Below are 20,899 nucleotides of genomic sequence, written 5' to 3'. Positions count from 1 at the left end.
AGTCTGTGATTTGAGCAGCGGAGTGTCCCAGTCGTGAGCTATGCTCTTAGGTGCAGCTCAGAATGCCAAGCAAATGGCTGTGTGTTACGGTAAGAATGTTCATCCATCCTCTGCAGTCACCATCAAGTTTTTTTTTTATTTACTTAGTATTCTAGTAATCATGTAGATATTTTCAGAATAATGAAAAATGCACTAAAAATAGCATTAGGCTTTATTCACTAAACAATGATTTTGAGAAAGAAAAATCAAATTGCTAAATTTTGCCATTTTTTTTTCACATCACTACAGTGCAATGTTTTAGTGAAAAAAAAAACACATTGTTACCATTTTCTTGGCAACATATTTAACAGATATGTTGAAACATGAAAAAAAAAATACAGCTTGGAGCTAAAAGAAAATAGACAACACATAGTGATGTACAATTAAATTAAATGACACGCTGCAATAATGGTTGCACTCACCAGATATGAATGAAATAAACGCCTTGAAATCCACTAAGGGATATTGCTGGACCGCTTCCACTGGAGGATGGTGGATGAATAGACAGACTCAAAAGGCTCAGGAGGCAATCAGGAACCAAATTGTATAAAAAGGAAATTTATTGAGGCACAGTCACCCAATAAAATCATATGTAAAAACAAATGAAATAAAATCTAACGCGTTTCGTCCAACACAGTGGACTTCAGAGATAGAAATAAATTCAATAGTAGTACATGGAACAAACATGCATATAAATAACCCCCCTCCCAGTCACATTAAATACATAATCTAGAAGGAGTTGATTGAAGGTCAATCAGGTGTGCCTAGACTCCAAAACACTTTCATTGGTGGACAGAGGAGTGGGTCAATCTTCATTGGACTTGGTTGTAAACACAGCTGATGTGCATAATTGCCGATATGAATTTTCGCGGGTCCATTCGGCTTGCGTTCCACCTCCTCCTTCCGGTATCGTGCATCACTTCTGACGTCCTGAACGTCTATGTGTTCTAACTATGGATATATGAACGTCTCATAACGAGCATTTAGTGCTCGGAGGTTGTTAACATTACAGACATAAAAAGATGGGGAATAAATTGAATAGGAGAAAATTTATTACATCTATGTACACTAACAGTATTCATAAATTTCATATCAAACAAAATAATGCTAAATAACATTAATGCAAATAAAAAAAAAACACAAATAAAAAAAGAGAAAAGCAATGCATCTCTTATCATAAAGGTTTTAATAAAGTTTTTGTTTATATTTTAAACATTCCATGTGTATTAATGTTAGGTATTATTGCACACTAATAAAGTGAATATTCCCACTAGATATTAATACTGAGAATATATGCTACTATCTATTTGATACTTCCAATGTGTACTTAAAGATCTAATTTAAACATATAATCAAACTAAAAAAAACAACCTTTTATACTGAAAGTAATCCTTTATATCAGAAAAGACCCTTTTTAGATCAAACAAAACTTCCAGCAGTATAACAGAAATGCTAAAACTGTTAAGTGATTCTAAATTAATCAATGTAAATGGAGTTCTCCTATGCATATAAGAGAATTAGTTTATAAGTGTAAATATGAAAAAATAAATCTAAAAATTCCTTTTAGAGGAGAGATGCAAATCCTTTAAAAAAAAAAAAAAAAAAAAAATATCTTTATAAAACAATCAGTCTCCTTAATTTAAATATTGGCTAAAAAGAAAAGGGGAAGGAGAGGACAGTGTCATATCATAAAACCAGCTAGATCTAGATCGACATTCATCCCCTTGGGCTCTAAGGAATCCAATCCATGGATCCAATATGTTTCTCTTTGAGATAATTTAAGATCTGTCCCCTCTCCAATGTGAAGATATTTGTTCAATGCCTACACCCCTAAAATCTCTCCAATTAAAAGAGGGACATGAATTGCAGTGGGCTGGTCATACCTTTTCTAATGTTGATATGCTCCATAAGACTAATCTTAAGGAGTCTTTTGGTCTTACCCACATATTGTTTGCCACACGGACACTGCAGTACGTACACAACATAGTCTGTGTGGCATCCAATGTTTGATTTAAACATATTTAACAGCAGTGATTACATTGAGAAAGAAGATAATACAAAGTTTGACGGACAGGATAATTTGCCACAATACTTTGAGCTCTTGTCCTCATGTATACAATCTAAAAAATGTAAACATATATACTTATTGCTTGTTTATTAATCTGATTGCAGAAAAGTTCTGTTGTATTCTGATCGGCCTATGTTTCTTTCTTGCAGTATTTGAGCAGCAACAGATGTGGTAGCTTTGTGGATATCGCTGCTGTAGCCGCTGATCTCCAGAAAGCATTCAGGTAAGAACCATGATTTATATAATGAAACAAGGCTGATTCTCACCTGAATCGGTCACATATTTCATACATAGCACCATAGTGCACCAGCAAGACATCAAGCGGTCAGATGGAAATTCTAAATCAACCACACATTCTTGGTTGGTTTGTGCTTCTCCGTCTTATCTTTGTCTGCATGTGCCCTGTCTTGGTCAGTCATACTCCTTCTCCCATCTTAGCTCTGTGTCTCTGATAATCGGAGGTACCCCTGTAATAGGGTGGAATAACAATGAATCCACTGACAGAGATATGTGAGAAATAAAAAAACATTTGTGGAAGTTGTAATCACGAAACGTACATTCCCACGATGCTGACAGCGGCATTGTGTAATACTTAGATGTCCTTTCATCTCCCAGGAGTGGGCAGAATGCAATATACTTTTAAGTATCGTATTGATTTATTTTCTACATTTGCCCTTAAATTGGCTAATGCAGCTGTTGGGTTATAAGAATATTTGAGCTGATGATTATTTTCTTTTATTTTTTAGGTTAGATTATGGCAGGAGAAAACAAAATGCTTTTAGAATACAGGTAGAAAAAGGTGAGTTGATTCGCAATAGACTTATTTGTATTGGTTTTATGGTTTCTTTCATGTTCTGAGTAGTAACTATAGAGCAGTGAGTCAGCGGGCATTTATGTCAAACCATTTTCAGGTGCATTGACAGAAAAACACTTTTCCTGACATATGGTGGCCGTACGATAGGGATGTGCTCTTCCTTGGGACCAGCATCTGAAAGAAATTAACGTAAAAAAGATCCTCCCCCACCGGGTATAAAGCACTAACCTTCCAGGATCCCACAGTTCTTTTCAACAGGAACGGACGAGCATCTGAAGACTGGTGAGGCACACGGGTTGATGCCTGGGGGAACGGGGTTACCTAATTTCCGCCCAGGTTGTTTTATTGGGATCTCGATATATCCCTATCGTACTGCCACCATAGGTTAGGAAAAGCTTTAATTTTACTTACCGTAAATTCCTTTTTCCATAATATGCTGGCAGTACAAGTTCCTCCCCCCGTTATTTTGATAGCAGATTCAATTTTAGCAGTAAGAGATCTCTAGTGTTATATTGTTCCAAACGGTGGGATCTTGGAACGTTAGTGCTTTATACCCAATGGGGAAGGATCTTTTTTACGTTAATTTCTTTCGGATGCTGGTCCCAGGGAAGAGCACATCCCTATCGTACTGCCACCATATTAAGGAAAAAGGAATTTACGAGAAGTAAAAGTCATGTTTTTTACATTACCGGTATTTCATTTTAACCCCTTAAGGACACAACTTCTGGAATAAAAGGGAATCATGACGGAATATTTATGTCATGTGTCCTTAAGGGGTTAAAGTGATCAGCTTAATTAAAACGGTCATATTGGGAGCATCATTTCAACCATGGAAAATTGATAAGGGGGATGTAGATTTGGGCTAATATGTTATAACAACATGTCAAGCCAAAGGCAAGCAGTATACACCACAGCATGCACCATTCATACCTTACCTGCTTTCAACCTGGGTGCTGCATCTCCTAGGGTATTGTTTAGTCCACAGCCCATTTAGACCAACATCCAGATCCCAGCATCATCTATAGCCCCGTTGTGGCTGTGTGTAATTAAATAAAGTTATTCCACTTCTGTGTGCAACATGCTTGGATAAAAACCAAATTATGGTAAAATATAGACCCATGAAACCAAAAGGCATGGCAGGACTAGAAGCACATTCTCAGCCGTTCCCACCTGACTGATGTCTATCTCTTGTTTCTAGTTTTTAAAGTTATTTGCAGCGAGAACGATGAGTTGGCGCACCTGGAGGATGAGCATACAGCCAAGAGAGCGCGAAGAGGAAATGGAGGGTGTGTATCCTGCATGTGTTTCTTCTTAATTTAAAATCATCCCTAAAGGGATCGCTAATTGTGTATTTCTCGTGTAAAACACAAGGTTTGTATATCGTATTTTTATGGATGTGCAGATGCTTTGGAAGGTCTTCAAGCTTTCTTTCCATTTGCATCATCCCTCTCTGTCTTCTAGCAAAGAGTTTTAAATGAATGGGGCTAACATCCAGACAAACTACTGCCGGCACCTAGTAACTAACTTAAAGGACCACTATAGGCACTGTGGCAGGATGGCCAGGCTCTTCACAATAAACTTCAAATGCAACAGTCAGGATAAAATAGTACTGCAGTTTATTGTCACTTTCCACAGTTTATACAAGGTTGTGCTCTCCCACAAAATAAAACAAAAAGAAAATAAATCACACTCCAACTTGGAGACTTACTAAACAACAGTGTTACTAACTATCCAACCGGCCAGCTAATCTGGTTCCCAGTTTTAAACAAATGAAATACAGCACTTTAAGCAGGTTTCACACAGTACCTTTGTCTCAGAGTCTCAGGCTTAACTACCTCCTCTCTCCCAGCTGTTAGACTCTCTGATGTTTTCAGAGGCTAACCTTTTAAAACCCTAGTGCTGGTTAATTACATTCACCTGGTTGATAACATTCAAGGGGTGACTCCCCCCAATTAACCCCATCATGCTGGGAATAGAGAGCGCTCCAATCTATTACTAACATAGAAAGCCTCTCTGACCCTGCCACAGCACCCAGGCCACTTCATCTCAATGAAGTGGTGTGGGTGCGAGGTCCCTCTAGGATTAACCCTTTCTGCTGTAAACATAGCAGTTTCAGAGAAACTGCTATGTTTACATTAGGGTTAATCCAGCCTCTAGTGGCTGTCTCATTGACAGCCGCTAGAGGCGCTTCTGCGCCAATGAGAAGACTCCAGCATCCATAGGAAAGCATTGAGTAATGCTTTCCAATGGACTGACTGCGCGCACGGCTCTTGCCGCGCATGCACATTCAGTGGATGACGTCGGAAGTGGGAGTAGAGTTCCCAGCGCCAGCGTAAGATGCTTTGCACATTTGGTTGGTCTGATAGGCAATGTGTGCTAATCTACATTATAATGCATTAAAGGGACACTATAGTCAGCTGAACAACTTTAGCTTAATGAAGCAGTTTTGGTGTATAGAACATGCCCCTGCAGATTTTCTTATCCCCTGCTATGTTAATAGCTTGCTACACCCTGCAAGAGCCTCCTGTATGTGATTAAAGTTCAATTTAGAGATTGAGATACAATTATTTAAGGTAAATTACATCTGTTTGAAAGTGAAACCAGTTTTTTTTTCATGCAGGCTCTGTCAATCATAGCCAGGGGAGGTGTGGCTAGGGCTGCATAAACAGAAACAAAGTGATTTAACTCCTAAATGACAGTGAATTGAGCAGTGAAATTGCAGGGGAATGATCTATACACTAAAACTGCTTTATTTAGCTAAAGTAATTTAGGTGACTATAGTGTTCCTTTAAACTCTAATTGTGCCCAATGTGAACCAGCAAAAAGAATGTAGGACTATCTGGAGGTATTTGGACTGCGAATTACGGACATTGCTCACAAGATTTGTCAATGTCCAGATTTTCTAACGCTTCCAGATTACATTGAATGTAATATGGATCTCATCCTGTTGAGATGCAACTCAACAGCCAAAATCTTAAGCCAAATGATAGAAATATGTAAGTGAACGCTCAGATTCAACAGATTATCTGCCAGCAAGTATGGTTTAAAGTTACAGAATGCAGTTAACGGAATTAACAGGCAGATAGGGACCGATATCTAATGAGATTTCAAAAATCTAACTCCTGAGGAGATATAGTTAACTCCATAGAAGAATACATTGTAACCCAGTAATTAACACTTCAGGGTTGAGGTTATACAATTCATATTATATGGCTATTTTATAAATATTCTGCTTTGCATCAATATTGTATTATTATTTGTATACTTTAGTCTTTGTCCACAGGCTGCTTACGCTACCGGTGGGTGAATCTAGCAGACGTATTTATGGTCTTTTTTAAAATGCAACTGAATTTATTTAGCAAATATGCCTTTGTGCTCATGTGGTTGAAATAGCAGAATTCCAAGCAAATTTGTAAAATACATAGTAAATATTTGAGAAGTGCGTATTTCACAAAGACAACCCCAAAACTGACAGATCCCCCCCAGTCCTTTTCGTCTCCTGGCAATTTAGTTGCTTTGTTTCTATGGAGTACAACACTACGTCTATGGAGGATACCATGAGACTGCGGGATCCTTCACAGACACAGCCTGAATCCCCCAGCCGTCATTTGGGACAGCTGCTGAGGTTGGACAAAAGTTGGCAGCATAGCTCCACCTTTTCTCAACTATTGTCCACCTTTGGCTTTACCGTAAGACAAATTACTCCATACTTTGCTATGGTATCTTTGGATTGTGTTGGAATTTCAATTGATTCCAATGCAGTCTAGATCAGTATTTCTTTATAAAGAATATATCTCAATGAAATACAGAAAAGTGACCAAATTTGTAACCATATTCTGTTCATCCAGACCACATTTGGACCCAGCTAGCAGTGCCTACATTGATCAATGGTAAAGTCACTGCCTTAGAATCATCTCACCTTGAAGACACCTAACGATATTTACCCGCTTATTTCAAATCCTCATAGATTGTAAGCAGGGCCTTCAAAAGCCCCTTTTCTATGACTGTAAAGCGCAGCAGAATATGTCGCCGCTATAATAATAATAATAATAATAATAATAGTGACGTAGTCACAACATTTATTGCATGAGAATAATGGGCTAGACCACTGTAAACAGAATATCACTCAGCCGCTCCCGAAAAGCTAAAAAGCTGCTGACAAAACGTCCCGTGTAGACGTGAAACGCGTTGAGTTTCAGACGTGTAGTTTGTCTTTCTTCTTCCCCCCTTCTTTATTTCACTGTTCATTTCCTAATTTCATTTTATGCTTTTGTTACTGATAGAACCTGGAATTCGGATCGCCTTAATGTTGCCACATTTATGCTCATGGTGGAGTGCAAGATTTGGTTATAGTGTTATATTTGGCCCAAAAGGTTCCAACCACCAATTAACTATCTGTGTAACACATTGTTGGACCAGTCTGGACCGTAAGAAGGGAAATTTAATCTTTTTCTGCAATTGTTTCATTGAAGTGTGTCCCTATAGATATCCGTATCAGGACATTCTTTCTCAATTTGGGACACGTGGGCAGTGTGGATATGTGTCAATGCAGAAGGAACTCTCACTTTTTTATTCAATCTTCCTCTTTAGCACTCGGTACTTTTTATATTTTACTTGTTTTGCTTTAATTTGCAGAGATTTGGAGAGTTTTTCTGAGGACTCCACAGACAGCGATGTCTACACAGATCAACCGGTAGGTTGTGAGAGGGATCAGACGGGCTCAATTTTTATATATAATAAAAAAAATACATTGAGATCTGAGAGAACAGAAAGTAAAATATAATAGATTATAGTACGCATGGAATGGACGCAAATTAACTACGGATTGCGATTGGACTTCAGTGCCAGTGAGTAGGTTAGAGTGTGTGTCCATGTGCCAAGTGGGACTTTGGACTTTTATATTTTCTTGATCGATTTTTCTAGTCATGAGTTGAGGTTGCTGCACTCCAGTGTAACATTTTCTTTCGAGACTATTTTCTAATGTGTTTAGCAATTTTGTGTATTTGTTTATATTTCTTATCTCTCTGTTTATTATATATATATATATTTCTATTCTTTCAGTCATCCAATCACCTGAATAACTCACTGCTGTCCTTGTACCGGAAAGGAAATGCTGATTCCATTTTGGATACCCCTTCCAAAAATGAGAATCCAGACACCAGCACCCCTGCTCCTATCAAAGCAGCACGTGGTGACGCTGACGGTACTCCACGGGGCACTAAGACCTCAGAAGGCGGCTGGTTCATTGATAAAACCCCGAGCAGGGCTATCGAGAAGAGCATCTTAATAGACTTGAGTGAGGATGTGGAAGGAGACCAGACAACCGAACCCAAACAGGTACAGAAACAAAAATTGTGAAAAAATCTATTTAAAGCAACAGCAGAGCTTAAAATGTTTTACACGACTCTTTAACTGTGAGTGGCAGAAGTGCCGACGGTGTGTTGTCCCCCAGAGTCCTAATGAGATTTAATGTTTATGTTGGAAGGATTCGTTTGGAAAAAAGGAAAAAGGGTTAGCTCTAATACAAAACTAAAATATTGCTAATCTCTTATTTTATTTATTTCTTCCACATGACCAAGGGAAAAAAAACACCTGAATTTGTCTTGTCCAATTTTTTGTTTCTTAGTTATATACTCACTGTTTAATCAGACCCAAAAGTAGCTGTTTTGAAAAAATCTAATCTATTGATATCTACAGCTAAGCTTTTTTGGAATTTTGCAATTTGATATTTATTTCACTTTAAAATGAATAAACCTGAATAAACCTCACATCTACCTAAGCTGTAGTAAGTGTATCCTAAATTACCAATTGAAATTCTAGCTGTTTGCATGGTGACAGCTGTCTAGTAACTGTGTCACAGGTTATCAGACACACAGTAACACTCATTGATTCAAAATGGCTGCTGAGAGCATATTGTGTAAGTAGCCAATCAGAGCCTGGGATGTAAACAGACAAGCGAATTAACTCCCAGCAGGAAATTATTGTTTGAACTGTTCAATGATTCTAAGTGTAATAAGAAACTTAAGGTTAGATAGAAATCCTTTACTGAAATTTCATTAAAAATCACCTACAAACTGGTAAGCAGATTGTAAAACTGAGCTCGATATGTAGATCATGATACAGTACCGTGTGAGTGACAAGAAATTTTCATGACCGTCACTTTTCGCAGCTTGAGTGAGGAAGTTTCCTTCACATTGCAAACAGCCATGTTTTAGCATCGTCCGTCTGGTTCCATGGTTGATGTTTTCTTATTCTGTTTAGAATTCCGTAGACGTCTCTCTCCTGGAGAGTGAGAAAAAGAAACTGAAGTTTAAGAAGATCCGAAAAGGAAAGTCTGGCTCTCACGATGTAGACAAGGACATAGAATCTGCTCTGATGAACAAAGGTAAGTTGTTTTTTCCAGAGAATGTTCCAGCACTGTCCTGCCAGGGGGCTAAGTAGACCGCTATATCATGAACTGCTCTGACACTGCTATATCATGAACGGCTCTGACACCGCTATATCATGAACGGCTCTGACACCGCTATATCATGAACTGCTCTGACACCGCTATATCATGAACGGCTCTGACACCGCTATATCATGAACGGCTCTGACACCGCTATATCATGAACTGCTCTGACACAGCTATATCATGAACGGCTCTGACACCGCTATATCATGAACGGCTCTGACACCGCTATATCATGAACGGCTCTGACACCGCTATATCATGAACGGCTCTGACACCGCTATATCATGAACGGCTCTGACACCGCTATATCATGAACGGCTCTGACACCGCTATATCATGAACGGCTCTGACACCGCTATATCATGAACGGCTCTGACACCGCTATATCATGAACGGCTCTGACACTGCTATATCATGAACTGCTCTGACACCGCTATATCATGAACTACTCTGACACAGCTATATCATGAACGGCTCTGACACCTCTTCTGCCGTTAACTGGTTACAGCAGCGATGGCTGACCCCCAAATGTTTTAGAAAATGCTTTAGAAATGATGGGTGTGGTAGGTCCCCAACTACAAAGGTGGAGCGACTTTTTTATGGCCCACTCTAGTTTACTGTGATAGAAGTGTGTAGACGCAATGCCTGTTAAATTAGACAAAGGCACATTATCACCCAGTTTGATCATTTACTGCCGGTTCAAGATTTAGAGCCATGGTCGTTTTATTAACCATTTAAATACAGTTTCCAGTCTGAATTCTATTTTTAACTATGTCAATATTCAATATTCCCAAACAAATTTTGAAAATCTTCAAATACTCTGAAAGTGTGCAATCCCGTGGCAAGTCAGAGACTTTAATTGTCCCACTTAGAACACTATATCAGATATCAGAACATGAGAAAAGTGAAAGCATTCTATTATTGTGGCAATAGCTGTGGAAACGAAAGGAATAAGTCCACTCCAGTTGTTGCCGTGGTAATAGCTGCTGTTGTAAAACTTTTTTGCCCCATTTCTGTTGGTGATCCTGTGCCAATTTCTGCCTTTCGCTGCGTGCCGGCCTGTTTTATAAAAATGAATCTCCGTCGCTCACGTGGGTTTTTATCTTCTTGTTTGATAAGTTTTACAAAGTATTAAATCTTGCAGCTCCTTCAACAAAAGGTTTACCCCTTATGTACTCTAATAATACGTATTGCTCGGCTTTATTACAGACTCCAGACCAGGGGGAGTCAAGGTTTAAAAAAAAAAAAAAACAGGCAACATACGTCCCCATCCCCCCGTTGCCCTTTAGGGTACTGGGTGATGATCCTCTTGCACTCTCTTTAGTAATTTGTTTCCTGGCTTAATACATACTGTGCTGGGCCTGGGCCTGGTGGGGAGTCGGACCAGCATGCTGATAATATCCTTTTTTCCTCACCGTGTTTCTTTTCCCTGTGATCTTTTTAATAATTTTTAAATCTTTGCTTTCAGTGAAAGGGAAAGTCCACGAGCTGCAGAGGTCCTCATTCTCGTTTCAGGATATTGGGGGGAATGACCATACTCTCAAGGTGCGTTTTAATGAGACGTTGTTCTAAGGGGCGTGTGTTTAATAAAACAAAAGGATGCAAACGTGGTACCAGTATTCGTATTATCTGATTTATATATATATATATATATAAAAAACACAAGTTCCAACGCACTCACTCATCCACTAAACAGCAACTTCAAAGCTCACAGATCCCATTCGTTTTATTCAAATACTCCTAATCTGGGCAAAATAATGTGGGTTTAGTTACAGTATATAATGAGATGAATCCACTTACTTGGGAAATACTTCCTTACTGGGGCTCTCTGCAGGTCAAGGCTAAATAGGGCCCTGGAATGAGGCACCTGTTACAGGGAGTGGTGCAAAACCAGGGAGTTGGCCTAGACTACTAAATATGTAAATGAGCTTTGAAGTTAATGTTTAGTGGGTGAGTGAGTGTGCTGGATCCTGTGTATTGTATGAATTGGCCCCAGCAGCATTTATGCATGTTCAGATGAGTGCAGCCCCCTGTTTTTATATATATATGTTTTAGTCACAATTTCAGGCGGAGCTGTGATACTGTTTAAATTCACCCAGCCGCGGGCAAGCCCGTTCAAGGTATCTGGAGTTAACATGTTGTGTGTTTGTGCTGACACCAGAAACCACACCTGCACAAGACAGAGACCGCCCTACACACAGGAAAAAAACAAGGAATTCATCTTTGCACTATAACCGCTTCAGTAGCATGAAATTGCTATGGTACCCAAAAGAACCATTTAACTTGGTGTCCCATTCTTCAGTTATAGGGCAATATATAAGTACGCAAAGGCTCCTTCATCCTTTGCATTGTTATAGGCACTCAGTACATTGGGAAGGCACAGTCACTATATTGTGAGCTGCTATAAATGTTCTGCTGATAAACACAATGAATATTGCACATAGATTCCATTTTTTGAGCTTTCTCTCCTGAAGTGTCCCTTTAACCTGTGATAAACAGCCTGTAAATATAATGTCCTTACAGTTTAGACATAAGTGTTTATAATCTGTCTGCACAGGAAGTCTGTAAGATGATGATCCACATGCGACACCCAGAGGTATACCAGCACCTAGGTGTGGTGCCGCCTCGAGGCTTTCTACTGCACGGACCTCCAGGATGTGGGAAAACCTTACTGGCTCAGGCCATTGCTGGGGTAAGACTTGACTGTTCCTCACTGACCCCTGGGGATATGGTAAAATATTACTGGATCCGATCATTTCTGGGGTAAGACTTTGGGTTCCTCACCGACCTCTGGCATATGGTAAAATATTACTGTAGCCGGCCATTGCAGGGGTAAGACTTGACGGTTCCTCACTGACCCCTGGGGTATGGCAAAATATTACTGGATTTAGCCATTGCAGGGGTAAGACTTGACGGTTCCTCACTGCCCCCTGGGGTATGGTAAGATATTTCTGGATCAGGTCATTGCTGGGGTAAGATTTGACGGTTCCTTACCGACCCCTGGGATTTGGTAAAATATTACTGCATCCGGACAATGCTGGGGTAAGACCCCCGGGATATGGTAAAATATTACTGGATCAGGCCATTGCAGGGGTAAGTTTTGACGTTTCCTCACAGACCCCTGGGATTAGGTACCCCAGCCATGGCTGGGGTAAGATTTGACGGTTCCTTACCAACCCCTGAGATTAGGTAAGATATTACTTGATCCAGCCATTGCAGGGGTAAGAGTTGATGGTTCCTCACTGACCCCCGGGATATGGTAAAATATTACTTGAGCCTTTAGCAGGCCAGCAGGTAATGCATCCTCTGAGTAAGAGAGAAATAAAAGGTCAAGTCATGAAATACAGCACGTCAGAATGTGTTTTACCAAATAGCTCTCAGCTTTCCACTCTTTGTGATAAAATAATTTGAATTCCATGATAATGTCCTGCGCCAGAGTGAAGTAAAATTTGCCTAAAATTTGTTATTTCAAACTTTATAAAAAACTGCTAAGGGGGTATGGTTTGATGGATCACAGTTTAATGGGTCGACTGGTTCTCTAGCAAACAGGTCTTTAACCCCTCAAGGACCAAACTTCTGGAATAAAAGGGAATCATGACATGTCACACATGTCATGTGTTCTTAAGGGGTTAAAGGAACGCTCTAAGCTCGCAGTAAAGGAGCGCTCTAAGCTCGCAGTAAAGGAGCGCTCTAAGCTCGCAGTAGAGGAACGCTCTAAGCTCGCAGTAAAGGAACGCTCTAAGCTCGCAGTAGAGGAACGCTCTAAGCTCGCAGTAGAGGAGCGCTCTAAGCTCGCAGTAGAGGAGCGCTCTAAGCTCGCAGTAGAGGAACGCTCTAAGCTCGCAGTAGAGGAACGCTCTAAGCTCGCAGTAGAGGAACGCTCTAAGCTCGCAGTAGAGGAACGCTCTAAGCTCGCAGTAGAGGAACGCTCTAAGCTCGCAGTAGAGGAACGCTCTAAGCTCGCAGTAGAGGAACGCTCTAAGCTCGCAGTAGAGGAACGCTCTAAGCTCGCAGTAGAGGAACGCTCTAAGCTCGCAGTAGAGGAACGCTCTAAGCTCGCAGTAGAGGAACGCTCTAAGCTCGCAGTAGAGGAACGCTCTAAGCTCGCAGTAAAGGAACGCTCTAAGCTCGCAGTAAAGGAACGCTCTAAGCTCGCAGTAAAGGAACGCTCTAAGCTCGCAGTAGAGGAACGCTCTAAGCTCGCAGTAGAGGAACGCTCTAAGCTCGCAGTAGAGGAACGCTCTAAGCTCGCAGTAGAGGAACGCTCTAAGCTCGCAGTAGAGGAACGCTCTAAGCTCGCAGTAGAGGAACGCTCTAAGCTCGCAGTAGAGGAACGCTCTAAGCTCGCAGTAGAGGAACGCTCTAAGCTCGCAGTAGAGGAACGCTCTAAGCTCGCAGTAGAGGAACGCTCTAAGCTCGCAGTAGAGGAACGCTCTAAGCTCGCAGTAGAGGAACGCTCTAAGCTCGCAGTAGAGGAACGCTCTAAGCTCGCAGTAAAGGAGCGCTCTAAGCTCGCAGCAGAGGAACGCTCTAAGCTCGCAGTAAAGGAGCGCTCTAAGCTCGCAGCAGAGGAACGCTCTAAGCTCGCAGTAGAGGAGCGCTCTAAGCTCGCAGTAGAGGAGCGCTCTAAGCTCGCAGTAAAGGAACGCTCTGAATTCGCAGTCAGGGGACACTCTGAATTCGCAGTCAGGGGACACTCTGAATTCGCAGTCAGGGGACACTCTGAATTCGCAGTCAGGGGACACTCTGAATTCGCAGTCAGGGGACACTCTGAATTCGCAGTCAGGGGACACTCTGAATTCGCAGTCAGGGGACACTCTGAATTCGCAGTCAGGGGACACTCTGAATTCGCAGTCAGGGGACACTCTGAATTTGCAGTCAGGGGACACTCTGAATTTGCAGTCAGGGGACACTCTGAATTTGCAGTCAGGGGACACTCTGAATTTGCAGTCAGGGGACACTCTGAATTTGCAGTCAGGGGACACTCTGAATTTGCAGTCAGGGGACACTCTGAATTTGCAGTCAGGGGACACTCTGAATTTGCAGTCAGGGGACACTCTGAATTTGCAGTCAGGGGACACTCTGAATTTGCAGTCAGGGGACACTCTGAATTTGCAGTCAGGGGACACTCTGAATTTGCAGTCAGGGGACACTCTGAATTTGCAGTCAGGGGACACTCTGAATTTGCAGTCAGGGGACACTCTGAATTTGCAGTCAGGGGACACTCTGAATTTGCAGTCAGGGGACACTCTGAATTTGCAGTCAGGGGACACTCTGAATTTGCAGTCAGGGGACACTCTGAATTTGCAGTCAGGGGACACTCTGAATTTGCAGTCAGGGGACACTCTGAATTTGCAGTCAGGGGACACTCTGAATTTGCAGTCAGGGGACACTCTGAATTTGCAGTCAGGGGACACTCTAAATTTGCAGTCAGGGGACACTCTGAATTTGCAGTCAGGGGACACTCTAAGCTAGCTGTAGTGTTTATGTTGCCTAGAGTCCCGTATTGCTGTCTTGATTTAATATTGAACTGTTTAAGAATAGAGTCACATTTTCTGTTATTGCTTAATGTTAAGCCCTCTGATGGAGCCAGGATACTCTATGCAACCGAACCACTGCAGTTAGCTCCGGTGGCTAGGCTGCTTAGTGTTGCTCAATAAATAGTTACAATAAATGGCGCTGTTCAGGTTGTTGAGACATTCTTGTCCAGATGGCTTTGAAATTTGAATTAATTTATTTTTGTGATTTGTTTTTCTTTGCAGGAACTTGATCTGCCAATGTTAAAAGTTGCTGCCACAGAAATGGTATCTGGTGTTTCCGGGGAGTCCGAGCAGAAACTCAGAGAGCTCTTTGACCAAGCTCTGGTGAGAAATGCGCCCTTTACCTTCTTTGCAGCCATTTTGTGTGGTTGAGCATCATGGGAAATTTAGCCAATTTATTAATCAGTGTAACCAAGCATCAGATCAATTTGGTATTCCAGTGCTAGGGACCTGTCGCTGGAAACATACCTAGTTAAATTCAATCCATTTTTAAAATGTATTTATTTTCAATAAAACTTTATTCCCAGGACCTTATCTCCATCCTCCAACTCACTGAACGTCCGTGGTGAAGTCTAGCTATCTGTGTGTGTCATTCACATTGCAGGAGCTGTGCTGTTAGGTCACATGTATACAGAGTCGCCCCCTTCCGTGCTTAGTGAACAGCGGCCACAGCTCCTGGAACCAAACTGAGACCACCTGAACGGCTCGAGCCAGCAGCTCATACTGTAGAAATGTGTTTACAGCTTCCCATATGATGTCAGTGGCATGGCAGAGGTGAAGTATGGGGCTGACTATAATCTGAAATCACAAATATGGCAAGGGTTTAAAAATTTTAAGTATTCAGGCCTTTATGCCACTGTGGTTATGGTGCTTGGGGTACCCCTTTAATATGCAGGGATTCATTGCATATTGGAAATAACCAACAAATCTGTAGATGAGTATTATGGTTTTGGTTTTTCTTCTTCTTAAATTGAATGTCCTTTTCATCGCACTGGACCAAGGTTACAGTCAGTCTCTCTCTGGTATGTGGTGACTGATTTAAGGTATTTATGGAACCACTAGAGGGCTCCCTAGCTTTGTTCCCAGTTCCAACCTACATATATAAAAAAAAAAAAGCGTTTAAGAGAATTTCACCCACAGATGGCGCTCTATGCCCGGACTCGTGCAATATTATCAGTGATTCTCGAAAGGCAGGCACAAGTAACATTTCATATTTTTATTGGACTTTGGCTTTTGTATCTATCAGAGAAAAATACATTTTGGATTTTTAGGTTCTACGTTTTTTTGTTGTTTTTTTTTAATTCTTTATTTTTCATATGCAAGGTGTAACAAGTCGGCTGGACAAGCCATGATCGCTATAACAAGCGTGGTAAAACAAACAGTATATATCAATTACATGGCCTATGTTTGAACTGCATTTTTATATTTATTTATCGAATATCCTGCTTACCTATCCATAAAAGGGATATGTAGTTCGTGTTGTGTGGGCTGGGTACCTATTACTGTAGGTGTGCTTGGTGTGCCGCTAATGCCTATCTGCACTGCCTTGTTGTGGTAGTTCAGCTTGCTGCGTATCTAGCACGGACGGTGGCATTAAAAATAATGTTATGTGCTTCGCATGGAGCTAAAGACTCGTGTCTCGTGACACTTTAGAGGAATTAAACTGCCCCGTAACCCAGGGGAGGTGGGGGGGGAAGGTGGTTGGTGCTTTAGTGGCCTAGCTTCTGTGAGTTGGGTGTGAGCGGCGCCATGTGGCCTCGGGTGCCTTGGGGCTGGTAGTGTTTTACAGCCCCCATGTTGAGAGGAAAAGGGTGCCAGTTAAGTCAGGTCCACCATTATCTATGGCCTTACTGCCGTGTGGTAAGGGGTGTGCCCTTATGGAGTTCCCTCATGAGAGTATGGTGGTGGAACAGCCCTATCCTGTCTGACAAGAAATAAATTGTAACCGCTAAAACAAGAGAAACCAAGAAAATAATAAAAAAAAAAAGAGATTATAGATATATAGAACATTTCAAAGGGAGTCCGATTGTTTTAAACTGTTTTGGGCTTTACAGTCCATAGGGATGCAGGGTTTGTCCCTTCTACCCCTATGTTCCGCACGTCTCGTCAGGTCGTAGCAGCTGCATAGTGTGCGGCTTTGCGTTGTCAGGGGACGAATGGAATGGACGTTGCCGGATCTCCCATCTCAGGCGATGCGGTGGTTGTACCTCTCAAAGGTAGGAGTTCCTGGCTTATGCCTAGAGTAGGGAGGAGGTCTCGTGCGCCTTGCATGTCTTGGACCGTGTGCTGGGAGTTGCCGTGGAGGATTTGTAGCGCTTGTGGGCCTTTCCATTTATAGGCGATGCTTTGTGCCCGTAGTAAAGACGTAAAAGGTTGGAAAGAGCGGCGCCAGGCCATCGTAGGTCGTGACAAATCTGTGTAGAATGATAGTGACATATTTTCAAACACATAGGGGGTCTGGTTTCTCGTAGCATTCATCACCGCTATTTTATCCCTATGAGTAGGGAAGCGAACCAATAGGTCCCTGGGTAAGGAACTTGTTGCTTTAGCAGGGCGTGGGAGACGAAACATCCCTTCAGGGATCATCTGTTTGGCATGTTTAGGTGTCAGGAGGGCTGAGAGGAGCCTCCGTACAAGGTGGGGCAGCTCAGTCTCCGGCGTTTCCTCTGCTATGCTCCTTATCTTAATATTCTTGCCTCTCCTCTGGTCCTCCAGTGCCGCCAACTGGTGTTCGAATTTTAAATTTTGCCGCTGCAGCTCAGTAACTTGTTGCTGCAGCTGCTGCATTTGTTTGGCATTCTGGTTCGTGCCATGTTCCAGGGCGCCCATGCGGCCTGTCAGACCCTACAGGTCCATTCGTATCTGGGCTATGTCGGTCTGAAGTGCGAGCTGGACCCCAGCGAGTAGGTCCTTCAGTACCGTCGCCCTGACAGGGGCTGAGTCAGCTTGTGGGGGCGACTTGTGGGGTTTTATGGGTGCTGGTGTAGGCTCTACCTCCAGATTTGTTGTAAAGTCGTCTGAGAAGTCGGAGTATTCATCCTGAAGGGCGGCCATGTTTGTGCCCATAGCGTCCTGTGCCTGTTTCCAGAGGTCGCCAATATTTTGTTTTCCGCCCCATCTCTGCTCCAGCTGCCCTGGTACTCGTTTAAGTCCGGTAGGTCGAGGGTAGCCGGTGTATTCTCGGTAGAAGTGGCCGTCTGGATCGGAGCTCAGACGGCGTGCGGCCATTCAGTTCAGTGGCTTGGCTCCGCCCCCAGGTTCTACGTTTTTAGTAAAACACACAGTATTTAGTATTCACGCCTTGCGTGGTTTGACTTATAAGCAGTGTGCAGGCTCATACCCTACACTGGGATTTGTGGACATTTGGCAGGATGGAAAGATATCGGCCAAAATAGCCAAATTTCAAACATTCTTCAATTTGTCTGTTTCAACCTAAAAGTTTTCATTGATTTATCAGTATTTCACGACTCCCAGTTCAGTGTGTGATGTCCAGCAGACTGGACTGTTTATTTTCATTCATGTATCTCCAGTTAAGCGATTGCCTGCTTCGGGTCTGCTCCTGGGATTTCTGTCTGTAATTCGATAAATGAGACCGCGCTGCCTGTGAGCTTTGTCACACTAATTGTCCTATTCCTCCTTCCAGTCCAGTGCCCCGTGTATCCTCTTCATAGATGAGATCGATGCCATCACCCCCAAAAGGGAGGTCGCCTCCAAAGACATGGAGAGGAGAATTGTGGCCCAACTACTAACCTGCATGGATGGTAAGTAATACTTCGCGCTGTCTGCGAGAGAGCTCCATTATTGGTGCCCTTACTGTAGGTTCAACACCCGGTAAAATCAACTTGGTTTGACAAGGTCAATGAAATGAGCACGGTTAGGCTGGGTAAAGCCATAAATACCCATGGCTAGAATTGGTCGTTTTTCCCTTTTTTGCAGGTTTATGCCAAATAAAGGAACACTCCACTGCCCACTTGAGGGGAGGGAGGAAGGGGATCCCTAGTTAGTAGATATGAACGTTTATAACTGATGGATTGTTGTTTTCTCATTGGGAGTATATCCTAAAAAAGGCTGCAGATTTTATGGACCGCAGTCTTAGCAAGCCCTCCCCTGTTCAGTCTCTTTATGAAGAACAACCAATCAGAGACTTATCATTGAGAATTGGTGCCCATGTGTGTTGCTGAGGAGTTTTTATGATGTCTGTGTAGGAGGAGGGGGAGGCAGACAATCTTAAATAAAGCGTGCCTGCCACTTCTGCTCTCTCCTGGGAGCTAACAGGCAGTGGGGTGATCTCTGGTTCATTTATAAAAGATCTGATTTCTCATAGAAACTAGGGTACTCCTCACACCAAAAGCACTGCAGCAAGCTAAAGTGATTTTGAGGTGTGGGTGGTCCTTTAACTCTGTTTGCAAAATGCATCTTTGCCTGTGATCAAGTGCATTTCTCAAACTTTAGGTTTTAGCCTTCCCGTCAGTATTAGGGGAAAAAAAATGTCCACGGCTATAAAATGTAAGGATTACCAATTGTACCCTTCACGGGCTGTTTTATTTATTTACAAGATGCTTGTTTGCAGAATTCAGCTTTAATACAGTGACACCCATAACATTTGCATTGGTTCTAAGGCAACCTTCTTCCATTGCTCCATAGTCCAGCTCTGACGCTCACGTCCCCATTGAAGGCAATTTCTACAGCGGACAGGGTTAATATTTTATTTAACGGTAAACATTTCAGAGGAGTGACAGTTACACTATAAACAGTAAGCTAAGCTAACGCCTCCTTAAATATTTGGATCAATATTTTATAGATCATAATGGATCATAAATCTGTACAGTTAGATCACTCCAAAACGATACATAATAGAAACGTGGTGGACTCCTACAGAAATTAATAAATGGTATGAAAATAATCTAGTTCTATGCTCATTAATCATATGCAATTAATTAAAAATAGGTTTGGATGCAACATAATAACGAAGCTAATCTTTACTCGTTTAATAATTTTCATCCTTCCTATTATGTGCTGTGAGTAATATACTAACCTCTCTTCGTGCCCGTATAATTCTATCGTGTTTAACTGTTTGCACGTAGCATTGCCGTCTCTATCATGTTCGCTGTCTGGTAGATGCATTGCTGTTAAAGTTTATGCTGCTAAAGTGACACTCAAGGCATATATTTAAATATATTAAAATATCTCTGAATATCTCTTGCTCGATGCAAATCCAGAGGTGATTCAAATTGGTTTCAGCGGGAGCACTGTAAATTGTATTTTCGCTGTCTGCTTTGCATTGAAAGTTGTCCAGAGAGTGACAGACCAGAATTGGGTTTTTCCTTTGTTTATGGAAACCATGAGTAAAGTTAATTATTCAAATGAATACCTGGCAGATAACTCTTTTTTTTTTTTTAAACCCAATGCATTTGAGGGTGCTCCTATGGTTTGATATTACAGCCCAATGTTAGATCTGTAAGTACAGCTTATTCTCTGTTTTTGTTCTTAAACCTTTCGTGTGAGTAATTTTATTTGGACAGTTTTTAAAGTTCCGTCTCATTGTTCCTACTCACAGACTTAAACAGTTCAGCAGTGACTGCCCAGGTCCTCGTCATTGGAGCTACGAATCGCCCAGACGCCCTGGACCCAGCTCTGAGACGCGCTGGGAGGTTTGACCGCGAGATTTGTCTGGGTATACCAGATGAAGGAGCAAGACTAAGGTAAATGTAATGTATCCTTCCTGATCAATACACACCGCCATGCGTCCAAGTGTGTTCTATTGGAGATACTTAGAAATGTTAGGCTTTTGGAGGTGCGTGGGAATTGTACGTTCCCATTGAATCCTGGTTTGGTGCAACAGACTACCTTATTTTAATAGCTCTCCAGGCTGGCACTAAACTGTTGTTATAATTTTTTTCTTTTTGAATACATTATATCATTAATTCATATTCTACATATTGATGTGAACCCGCAGGCTTTGCAGCTTCTTCGGTGAGCTTGGC

The 20,899-nt window shown here is 41.9% G+C and overlaps 1 protein-coding gene across 1 annotated transcript in view; it reads left to right on the top strand.

The window, feature by feature from the left end:
- Positions 1 to 20,899, top strand: part of NVL (nuclear VCP like) — a 43,801-nt gene that overhangs the window by 1,882 nt on the left and 21,020 nt on the right. The window contains exons 2-12 of the mRNA XM_063444050.1: positions 2,257 to 2,330; positions 2,854 to 2,906; positions 4,120 to 4,207; positions 7,557 to 7,614; positions 7,983 to 8,258; positions 9,183 to 9,306; positions 10,844 to 10,920; positions 11,933 to 12,067; positions 15,138 to 15,239; positions 18,559 to 18,676; positions 20,473 to 20,617. Coding sequence (XP_063300120.1) covers positions 2,257 to 2,330; positions 2,854 to 2,906; positions 4,120 to 4,207; positions 7,557 to 7,614; positions 7,983 to 8,258; positions 9,183 to 9,306; positions 10,844 to 10,920; positions 11,933 to 12,067; positions 15,138 to 15,239; positions 18,559 to 18,676; positions 20,473 to 20,617 — 1,250 coding nt within the window. The remainder of the gene's footprint in view (positions 1 to 2,256; positions 2,331 to 2,853; positions 2,907 to 4,119; positions 4,208 to 7,556; positions 7,615 to 7,982; positions 8,259 to 9,182; positions 9,307 to 10,843; positions 10,921 to 11,932; positions 12,068 to 15,137; positions 15,240 to 18,558; positions 18,677 to 20,472; positions 20,618 to 20,899) is intronic.

The sequence above is a fragment of the Pelobates fuscus genome, chromosome 2, assembly GCF_036172605.1.
Source record: "Pelobates fuscus isolate aPelFus1 chromosome 2, aPelFus1.pri, whole genome shotgun sequence".
NCBI lineage: Eukaryota > Metazoa > Chordata > Amphibia > Anura > Pelobatidae > Pelobates > Pelobates fuscus.
This window is presented reverse-complemented; position numbering and strand designations above follow the sequence as displayed.